Genomic DNA, 11,222 nt, shown 5'->3' with positions numbered 1-11,222 from the left:
TATTTATGTTTTTACGGATGCTTGTTATTATACTTAATACCTTTAGAGTACATTTTCTAACCTTTAACCAAAAAGTAAAATTATGGAGGACATTTTCACATGATGGCCTTGATTTACCAACAATAAACGTTTAATTTATCTAAATAAAGCAAACCCTCACATATTCATGGAAATGAAAAACTAGAAAACAGCTGTCAGTTTAGAAAAAAAGAGAGAAGCTACTTGTTCCTTTGTTGCCGGAAGAGGTCACGACAGTGGGTGGTTCAATATGTTTGACTTTGCTGAGTTTTTCACATGATGCCCTCCCGGACCTAAAATCAAAAACAGTTACGTGCTAATGGTAAATGGACTGATTCTGACATAGCGCTTTTCTACTACCCCAAAGCGCTTTAAACAACATGTCCCATTCAACCAAACACTTTCTTCTATGCTTTTATCTAACCCCTAACACGGAAGCATTGGAGAGCAACTTGGGGTTAGTATCTTGCACAAGGATATTTGGCATGCAGACTCGTGTAATCAGGGATCAAACCACCAACCTTCCAGTCAGTAGACTGGCTCTACCTCCTGAGTTACAGCCACCACTGAAGCCTAGCCTAAAAACCTGTTTTAGAAGAAGCTGGTCAGGATAGTATGGATTTGTTGGCATCTTCACTTAAAAAAAGGTTGGTTTTATAAATGTAAATGTAGAGGAGTGGAGGCTGATGTAAAAGTAAACTGTGATACAGCTCTGAGGAATTTTAAAAGCAACTTATGTATAACAGTAGCAGCAATCTGCAATGTGCACCTACTTTCTATATGTACATAACTGGCCTATTATTTACAAAACAGATTGAGTGAAAGTGCTATAAACAAACCCAAAGGAGCTAGTATTGTTATCTTATCTGTAACTTTGAGGTCACATGATTTGACCTATGACCTATTTTTTCTCTTAAGGATAGCGATGCAGTGATATGTGCCTGTGTCGTTGAGTCTCAGATGACTTAAGAAGACACTCAAGCCATCCGTTCCAGGTGAACTGAATGATACTGTCATCCTCTGTAGTTCTCATCTGGATACGTCTCAGTGTTAGTCTCACTGTTATAGAATAAAGATGTGTTTTCCTTTTCACATTCATTAGGTCTTTTTGCAGGAAGTCAGGAGGCCTGTTAGTGTTGAAATTTTGAGCCATGTTATTGTGATGTTGCTCTTTTGCTCGGCTTTGTACACGTATTCTGCACTCAGTGAAATTAGCCTGATCTGCAGAGGTTAAACGGAAATATATAAACAGAATAAAATGGTAATTATGATAAAAGGCAGACAGAACTTATAAATAAATGAGAAATAATGAACAGGTGAAGCCTTTAAAGAGAGCATTTAAACTCAGTATGCATAATGTGATTTGTAAGTAGACTCTCAGAACTGAAGAAGCTTCTCAGATGAGAGGTGAGATGTCTTCAAGAAACTTAACTTCTCAGCGAGAAACAAGAAGATGCGTACGAAGGTGATATTCTTGTCAGAAGAGCCTTTCGGGAGGCCGGGATGCTGACTAAGGATACGTGGGATAAGCCGCTGTCTAGTGAACTACGTGGGAGAGCGGTCAAGCTCTTTGAGGAGTACACGTGGCTGAGTACCATCACCTTTCCCAGGAGTATTACACCCTCCGGCTGGGTGGGTAAACCCTGGGGGATCACGTTCTCTGATGGGAGTTGTGACTCATACGGACCGGTCCTCTACCTGCGCTGGGAAACGTCTGGAGGGGTCAAGACTCGGCTCGTGGAGTCCAAGGCCAAATTGACTCCAATCGAACAAAAGGGAGATGCTGTCAAGGCAGAGATTTGTGGAGCTGTTTTTGCCACTCGCCTGAAAGGTTACTTTCTGAAGTACAGTCGGTTGGAAATAGATCATTGGTACCATTTTCTGGACAGTCAGACTGTGTTAGGTGCCATCCAACGGGAGAGTTACGGGTTCCAGACCTTCTTTGCCAATTGAGTGGGAGAGATACAGAAGGCCGGGACTGTGACCGACTGGTGGTGGCTTCCTGGCCAGTTCAACGTGGCTGACCTGGTCACAACAGGATGCTCCCCTGAGCAGCTTGGTGAGGACTCTTCATGGCAGACCGGTCCCATGTTCCTAACCAAGCCAGTAGATGAATGGCCCATAAAGTCGGCTGCAGAGGTGGCCTCTGGGACTAGAGAAGTCGTCAGTTGACTCCAAAGAAAGGCTTTTTCTGCAATCTTAACAAGGTCGTAGGAAAGGGTGCAGACTACTTCAGATGGTTTTGATAGCGTCAAAGCCGTGGTCGGCGGCCGAGTAAGTCCAGAGCTTTTACCATTCAGCAACAAGGTTACGTCTTTTGAGACTAAAGGTGTCACGGTTCTGGGTCAGTTTCTACCCAGTATTTTGAGTTTATTATGTTTTGGTTTAAGTTTGCATCAGGGATTGTTTTCTTGTTCTCTTGTTGTGTTGATGATTATGATGTTTATTATTAGAGTTTCATGTCTCTGTTTGTGTTTAGGATTTGTTCTTCGGTTGTGTCTGCTTAGTATTTGTCTAGTTCCATGTGTCATTTTCTGTCGGTCTCTCTATGTCGAGTCTGGGTCTTAGTGTGATGGTTTCTTGTTCCTGTTTTATTGTGAAGGTCTGCGTCATGTGAGTGTGTTCAGTTTTACCTCTGTCTCGTCTTGTTGATTATTCCCAGCTGTGTCCACCACCTGTGTGTAATTCCCCTGTGTTTCTCTGTGTGTATTTAAGTCGTGTCCTCTGTCATTGTAGTTGCTGGTCCGTCTGCGTATCCACCATGTTTCATCCATGTGTTCCCTGTCGTCATCATCATAATGTACCATCGCCTTCCTTCCTTTATGTTCAGGTTCGTGTTCTTGTTCATGCTCTGTAGTTTAGTTGTCCCAGTATAGTTTAGTTCTCCGTTTTGCCGTTTGCCTCTCTATATTTTTGTGTTCAATAAATCACCTTCACACCTTCACGACTGCCTGCGCTTGGATCCTCTTTTTCCTTTTTCACACAGCTCTTCTCACTCGCCGTGACAGTACGGACCAGCCAGATATGGATCCAGCGGCATTCACCCCACCCACGGAGCTTCTAAAGCTCATAACGGACTCGGTGTCGAAACTAATCAACCTGTGGCTCGAGCATGAGGGAGAAGTGTTTCTCTACGTTCTGGAAGTCAGGCTACAACAGCTTATTTCCGATTATCCCTGGCTGTTGGATTCACTGCACCCGCTCGTACAAAACTTCATTCTCCACGAACTACACCTCCACCCCCCCGCCGCTACTGCTCGCCCGCTCGCTTCTCCTCATCCACGTACCGCCGGATGAGGAGTTACCCGAGGAGTTACCCGGCCCGTCGGAGCCGTCTCCACGGAGGAAGCGACGTTCGCGCCGCCGGCGCGGCACCCCACAGCCGGAGTTCAGAATGTCAGACCAGCCAGCTGTGGTGAGTGAAAGGGACACTTTTGTTGACTCTGTTGCTTCTGTGACTGTTGTTTCTGGGGCAATGTTTTGTGTTTCTACTGAGGATAACAATGATTTCTGATTGCCTGTTCTGAACCCTCGTTCCATGTTTATGACCATGTCCGCTCCATTGTCCCATCCTCACTTCCATCCCAGTTAAATGCCAGGCCTGTAACGCTGCCCTCAGTTCAGTCAGCAGCCGCGCTGCCCTCAGTTCAGTCAGCAGCCGCGCTGCCCTCAGTTCAGTCAGCAGCCGCGCTGCCCTCAGTTCAGTCAGCCACTTCACCATCTATTACGCCTCCACTGCAATCGTCTCTGCTACTTATAGCTCAGCAGCCTACCCACTCATTCACTCAGCCATCATCCTCACAGCCTCATTACAAGCAGGGAACACACTTCATACAAACTTTAGCTGGTTCACTTAAGCTGGCCATCTCAGAGACAGTTGCTCCCTCTAGGGCCTCCCCAGAGGCTGGGTGTCAGTCACCAGCCAACTCTGGACCTCTAGAGGTCAAGATGCCAGCACCAGCAGCTTCACTAGAGGACTTTACTGAGCAGTCTCAGCCATCACCCCCTGCTGAGAGCTCCAGTGAGTTCACCCCTCTGCCCCTGTCCTCTGCTGGAGGACCAGAGGGACCCATTCAGCCGTCTATCTCAGCTGGAGGGCCGGAGGAGCCCGTCCAGCCTCACGCCACGTCAGCTGGAGGGCCCGAGTCGCCCGTCCAGCCTCAAGTGTCGTCAGCTGGGGGTTCGAGAGAACCCAGCCAGCCTCTGGTTTCGTCAGCTGGGGGCTCGGGAGAACCCAGCCAGCCTCAGGTTTTGTCTGCTGGGGGTTCGGGAGAACCCAGCCAGCCTCAAGTTTTGTCAGCTGGAGGGTCCGAGGAGCCCGTCCAGCCTCATGCCACGTCTGCTGGAGGGTCCGAGGAGCCCACCCAGCACCACGCCTCGTTAGCTGAGGATCCTGGAGGACCCAGCCAGCACATCCTCACATCTGCTGATGGTCCGGGGAGGTCTGTTCAGCCGTCATCTGCTGAATCATCCCCAGCGACTTCTACATAATCGCCTGCAGCATCATCGCCTGCAGCATTCGCATCATCGCCTGTAGCATTCACATCATCGCCTACAGCATTCGCATCATCGCCTGCAGCAATTGCATCACCGCCTGCAGCATCACCGCCTGCAGCATCACCGCCGTCAGGTACTGTGGCTTCATCCACGCCTGGTCCAGCCTCTGTGGCTTCATTCACGCCTGGTCCAGCCTCCGTGACGCCGCCTTCGTCTTCGTCTGGTCCAGCTCCGCCTTTGTCTGGTCCTGCCTCGTCTGGTCCTGCCTCGTCTGGTCCTGCGGTTGCCACACCGCCGTCAGAGCCAGCTCGACCTGTTCCGCCTCGCCTCTGCCGGCCGTTTTCCAGGCCTCTAAGTTGGCATTATGGCCTTCGGGGACGGCCTCCGGAAGGAGTTCGTCGCCGCCGCTGGCATCGCAGCTGACCTCCGGACCTGCTCGGTGGCCACCACTGCCTTCCAAGTGGTCGGCCTCCTGATTGGTTTTGCCTGCGCGGTCGCCGTTGCCGTGTGCATGGTCGGCCTCCTGAACTGTTTGCCCGTCGCTGCCGTGTGCACGGTCGGCCCCCTGAACTGTTTTGGCTCTTGTGTTGTTGACCTCCAGGCGACCCCCAGACTTTACTGTGGACTCATGAATAGTCTTGTTTTGTGTTGACCTGTTTTTGGTTTGATCTGGACTCTTGTGCTCCTTGTTTTTTGTTTCGGACCCTCCTTCCTAGACCCCCTCCGCCCGCCCTGGTCTGGTGCTCGGTTTTGTTGTTCTGTTTTCTGTTTGGGGCTCTCGGGAGCCAGCCCTTGGAGGGGGGGTACTGTCACGGTTCTGGGTCAGTTTCTACCCAGTATTTTGAGTTTATTATGTTTTGGTTTAAGTTTGCATCAGGGATTGTTTTCTTGTTCTCTTGTCGTGTTAATGATGATGATTATGATGTTTATTATTAGAGTTTCATGTCTCTGTTTGTGTTTAGGATTTGTTCTTCGGTTGTGTCTGCTTAGTATTTGTCTAGTTCCATGTGTCATTTTCTGTCAGTCTCTCTATGTCGAGTCTGGGTCTTAGTGTGATGGTTTCTTGTTCCTGTTTTATTGTGAAGGTCTGCGTCATGTGAGTGTGTTCAGTTTTACCTCTGTCTCGTCTTGTTGATTATTCCCAGCTGTGTCCACCACCTGTGTGTAATTCCCCTGTGTTTCTCTGTGTGTATTTAAGTCGTGTCCTCTGTCATTGTAGTTGCTGGTCCGTCTGCGTATCCACCATGTTTCATCCATGTGTTCCCTGTCGTCATCATCATAATGTACCATCACCTTCCTTCCTTTATGTTCAGGTTCGTGTTCTTGTTCATGCTCTGTAGTTTAGTTGTCCCAGTATAGTTTAGTTCTCCGTTTTGCCGTTTGCCTCTCTATATTTTTGTGTTCAATAAATCACCTTCACGACTGCCTGCGCTTGGATCCTCTTTTTCCTTTTTCACACAGCTCTTCTCACTCGCCGTGACAAAAGGGTCTCCTTCTGTTGCTTCTAATGTCTTCAGGATCAAGGAGTACTGGGGTTCAGCCTTGATAAATCAAGTAGATCTTTCATGGTTCAATTGCCTAGCCAAGCTCTGTGGGGTCATAGCTTATGTCCACAGAGCCTTGTGCTTTTGGTTATCTGGCAGGGGTCGAACTGCTGTAGGATTAAAGTGGGAGGCAGTGCCCACGGCTCAGGAGTGGGTAGAGGCGTTTCAGGACTTATGCCTCGCTGCCCAAGCTGGTGTGACTTTCCCTACGACGACGCTCAACCACCACCGGTCCCATTGATCCCCTACAAGTGTCGGTTAAGCTCTCTCCTTGTTGAGGACGCCCATTGTGTCAACCATGAAGGTGTTTCTGCCACCCTTCTTCGGATGAGGAAGAGGGGCTAGGTAGTTCAAGGTTCCAGGATCGTACGGAAGGTGATTGATTCGTGCATATGTTGCTCAGTAAGGCGACGAGGGCATGGTTTTTAGCTGTATGGCCTCAAGAGCAGTTCAAGCAGACATAGTTGAAGATCTGTCAACTGAGGGCTTTCTGAAGGCATACCAGTGGTTTACTGCTCTGAGGGGTCACCCCAAGAAACTCTGGTCTGACCAGGGGACCAATTTCGTGGGAGCTAAACCTGCACTGAAGGAGCTCTATGATTTCCTTGCGAGTATCGACAAAGAAGAGATCCAAAGAAAGGCAGCCATAGTTGGGTCTGATTGGATGTGGGAGTTTAGTCCAGCGGACTCCCCACACCGGAATGGAGCAGCAGAGGCAGCTGTTCGCGCGTTGAAAAGGGCGTTGAGTAACGCTGGTGAGGAGGGAAACTTGGCTGCTCTGGAATTCCAAGCCCTCCTCTATTTGGCGGCCAACCTCACCAATGAGAGGCCTATCGGGGCCAGAGCTCAAGTTCAGAAAGAAATTGTAGATGTTGTGACACCAAACTCTTTGTTGTTGGGTCGGGCAGGACCCAGAGGCGACAACATAGGTTTTGAGTTCCCTGCCTACCCATTCAGTCGTCTACGTGCAGTCCAGGTGGAAGTGGACAAGTTTTGGAGACGGTGGAGTCAGTTGGCCGGGCCGCACCTGTTTGTTCGGCAAAAATGGCATGCCCTGGCGAGGAATGTCTCTGTTGGGGACCTTGTCTGGGTGGCAAATCAGAACGCACTTAGGGGCCGTTTCAGGCTGGGCCGCGTGGAGGAGGCAGATCCAGATCACCGGGGTGTTTTTCGAGACGTCAAAGTAAGGATTTGTTGTAGTCGTCCCATCAACTGGTCTCAGGCAAGGAAGGACAGGGAACCATGTCATTCCACCATTCTCCACAGGGACGTAAGGAGGTTGGTGGTGTTACTGCCAGTAGAGGAGCAAGAGGGATGTGGTTCATCCCCCTGAGTACCTGAGAAATACTTGCGGATTGGGGACTCGTTGGTGTGGGGACCAGGCCCAACCTGTTTAAAACACGGTTATAAGGGTTTTTGTTTTTTTATATATTAGTGTTTACTGCTACTGGTTATTGTGGCCTACTTAGTCTGACACATAGCCCAAGTGGGAGGTGTGTGGTTTTTTCCCATACTACTAACATGCCAATTTGTTTGTTGGGATTTATTATCAGCCAGACCCATATTTGCTTTAAATTACAAATTTATTTAAGATGGAGTGATTTATGTAAGTCTGGGATGGTACGTGTTAACGGGCACTCATAGATCCTACCTGCCGGATCTTCTTTTCATTGATATTGCTGTTATGACTGATGAAGCCGAGCTGGTGAGTTTCTGTGTTAACTAAGTAACATGTTAAAGCTATAGATATGAATATTACCAAACTGTACTGTCATTAATAGTGTTGCTTTGTTAATGTTGTATGGTTGTTTTATTTTGTGTCTTTCAGTTGATTACCTGGCTTCTGTAAAGGCACGGTTACTGTAATGGTGTTAGCTTGTGCAATAAAGCTTATAAAAGGCAGCAATCAGATGTCCGAGCCTGAGTACGACACAGTTTCATCAGTTAAAACATACCCTTACGGTGGGAGTTTACTAAATTAAAGGTAGTTAGCTTAGTAAAAACCGTACACTGGTTCTCACATACCTGTATTTAGCCACGTCCCTGCTCAAGACGATTCCGTGTGATCAACTCGACCGTAAAATACTTTTAAAGAAGGATCAGAGTTTCTTTTTATTCCTGTCAAACATTTATCACATTTTTGTGGAGATGAATGTGTTTGAAAACTCTTTAATTTGTTTACTGCCTCATATACCAACTACTACACCTGCTGCACCCTCTCACTTCTGATGGTGTTTGAGGGAGAGAAACAACTGCAATGAACACAAACTTAAATGCAGCATAAGCATCATGTCAGTGGCTGCCTTATCTGTATGATTAGGATCATTATCCTCATGCATTGACTAAAACTGTTTGTTAACTTCAGTGAGAACTGAAGTTAACATTTTTAAAGTGAAGTTTATTTATAGAAAAGAAAGGGTTAACAAGCTTAAAAGTTAATGTGAGCAGTAAATAAAAAAGGGTTAAACACACAGTATCGCTCTCTAACTGCTCCTCTTCCTGGAGTGAAGCACAGCCTGATAACCCTCCCTCTTCTTCCTGCTCTTGAACACAGCACCTCCTCTCTGTGCACATGTTTCCTCGTTCCCTCCCCTTCAGATCTGCACTTTGAAGATGGGTGTAACCAACATGTGGTGACATGTAAGAGCTGACAGGCTCCATTCACTGCAGAAACATGTTGTTGAGATCAGAGCTCAGACTAGTTACAGTCATAAGGACGAGAAACTCACACAGTCACTGACACTGAGAGGAGAAATGGCACAGAAAGGAGTTCAGCTGGATCGAGAAACCTTCTCTTGTTCCATCTGTTTGGATCTACTGAAGGATCCGGTGACTATTCCCTGTGGACACAGCTACTGCAGGAACTGTATTAAAGGTTTCTGGGATGAAGAGGACAGGAAGGGAATCCACAGCTGCCCTCAGTGCAGGAAAACTTTCATACCGAGGCCTGTCCTGGAGAAAAACACCATGTTAGCAGCTTTAGTGGAGCAGCTGAAGAAGACTGGACTCCAAGCTGCTCCAGCTGATCACTGCTATGCTGGACCTGAAGATGTGGCCTGTGATTTCTGCACTGGAAGGAAGCTGAAAGCCATCAAGTCCTGTTTATTCTGTCTGGCCTCTTACTGTGAGAAACACCTCCAACCTCACTATGATGTAGTTCAGTTTAAGAAACACAAGCTGGTGGCCCCCTCCAAGAAGCTCCAGGAGAAAATCTGCTCTCGTCATGATGAGGTGATGAAGATTTTCTGTCGTACTGATCAGCAGAGTATCTGTTATCTCTGCACAATGGATGAACATAAAGGCCATGAAACAGTCCCAGCTGCAGCAGAAAGGACTGAGAAGCAGAAGGAGCTCGAGGTGAGACGACTAAACATCCAGCAGAGAATCCAGGAGCGAGAGAAAGATGTGAAGCTGCTTCAAAGGGAGGTGGAGGCCATCAATGGCTCTGCTGATAAAGCAGTGGAGGACAGTGAGAAGATGTTCACTGAGCTGATCCGTCTCATCCAGAAAAGAAGCTCTGATGTGAAGCAGCAGGTCAGATCCCAGCAGGAAACTGAAGTGAGTCGAGTCAAAGAGCTTCAGGAGAAGCTGGAGCAGGAGATCGCTGAGCTGAAGAGGAAAGACGGCGAGCTGGAGCAGCTCTCACACACAGAGGATCACAACCAGTTTCTACACAACTACCCCTCACTGTCAGCACTCAGTGAGTCTACACGCTCATCCAGCATCAATATTCGTCCTCTGAGCTACTTTGAGGATGTGACAGCAGCTGTGTCAGAGACCAGAGATAAACTACAGGACATTCTGAGAGAGGAATGGACAAACATCTCACTGACAGTCACTGAAGTGGATGTTTTACTGTCACCACCAGAGCCAAAGACCAGAGCTGGATTCTTAAAATATTCACATGAAATCACACTGGATCCAAACACAGCACACAGACGTCTGTTATTATCTGAGGGGAACAGAAAAGTAACATTTATGAAACAACAACAGTTTTATTCTGATCATCCAGACAGATTCACTGGATGTTTACAGGTCCTGAGTAGAGAGAGTCTGACTGGACGTTGTTACTGGGAGGTGGAGTGGAGAGGGGGAGCAGTTCGTGTAGCAATTGCATACAAGAATATCAGCAGAGCGGGGACGGGCAATGAATGTTTATTTGGAAACAATGACAAATCTTGGGCATTACGTTGTGACACAAACAGTTGTAAATTTTTGTACAACAATGTCCCAACTGTCCTCTCAGGTCCTCGGTCCTCCAGAGTAGGAGTGTACCTGGATCACAGAGCAGGTATTCTGTCTTTCTACAGCGTCTCTGAAACCATGACTCTCCTCCACAGAGTCCAGACCACATTCACTCAGCCGCTCTATGCTGGACTTTGTCTTGGGTTGTATAATGGAGACACTGCAGAGTTGATTAAAGTCAAATAGAGAAGACAGGTTCATGTTGATCCCTGACCATTATATGTACTTGTGTAGTTTCTAAATGAGGCTTTACATTTTAGAAGCTGAGAAGTTCAGTGGTCCATTGATGTGTGAAAATAATATTGCACTGATTCAAACTGTACTTACATTTATATACCTTACATCAATATAATTCTGAATTTGTTCTTATGGCTGATAATCATGTGAGTTTAAATGATACTACTCTTCATATTCAACATGTTTGAAATCTGTCTTCAGTCTGGTTAGTGGTTTTATTCTGTAGTTGCTGTAGTGGGTTGTCAAATGCAACAATATATTGGAGCTGCAGTGATTCATCAGTTAGTCAATGATTAGAGAATTGATTGTTTTATCATTATTTTAGTCACATTTAAAGCTGGTTCCAGTTTCTGAAATGTGAAGATTGTTGATTTTCTTGATCAGATATGACTGTAAACTTAATCTCTTTGAGGTTTGAACTTTTAAAATGTAACAAAAATTAAATACTTAATGTTTGACATTTAATATTATTTTTCATATGAAAAGTTTGATCACACTTAATCATTTATACATTTTTTTTGTTTTTGCCTGTCCCATTTGGTTCTTTAGCCGTCAGAATTGTTGTCTGAAGACCAACAAGGATACCCAATGGATTTATTTTGCCAAATGGATCATCGTGGCATCGCCGTATTGGTCCATTTGATCGACCTTTATTTTTATTATTTATTTTATTTTATTTTC

The 11,222-nt window shown here is 46.6% G+C and overlaps 3 protein-coding genes across 3 annotated transcripts in view; all 3 read left to right on the top strand.

Annotated features, from left to right (window-relative positions):
- Nucleotides 1–11,222, top strand: part of LOC120740573 (NLR family CARD domain-containing protein 3-like) — a 131,227-nt gene that overhangs the window by 19,747 nt on the left and 100,258 nt on the right. The window lies entirely within an intron of this gene.
- Nucleotides 1–11,222, top strand: part of LOC120740574 (NACHT, LRR and PYD domains-containing protein 5-like) — a 111,665-nt gene that overhangs the window by 19,572 nt on the left and 80,871 nt on the right. The gene's annotated exons all lie outside the window — the stretch shown is intronic.
- Nucleotides 7,947–11,050, top strand: LOC120740580 (tripartite motif-containing protein 16-like). Its single transcript, XM_040043039.1, has one exon. It carries the CDS (start codon nt 8,814–8,816, stop codon nt 10,488–10,490), a length of 1,677 nt encoding a protein of 558 aa, XP_039898973.1. The 5' UTR covers nt 7,947–8,813; the 3' UTR covers nt 10,491–11,050.

The sequence above is a fragment of the Simochromis diagramma genome, unplaced genomic scaffold (genome assembly GCF_900408965.1).
Source record: "Simochromis diagramma unplaced genomic scaffold, fSimDia1.1 OVJJ01000433.1, whole genome shotgun sequence".
Taxonomy (NCBI): Eukaryota; Metazoa; Chordata; class Actinopteri; order Cichliformes; family Cichlidae; genus Simochromis; species Simochromis diagramma.
This window is presented reverse-complemented; position numbering and strand designations above follow the sequence as displayed.

Bases quoted from the DNA above. Each gene is read 5' to 3' on its own strand.
- LOC120740580 (XM_040043039.1), top strand. From the start codon at position 8,814: ATGGCACAGAAAGGAGTTCAGCTGGATCGAGAAACCTTCTCTTGTTCC.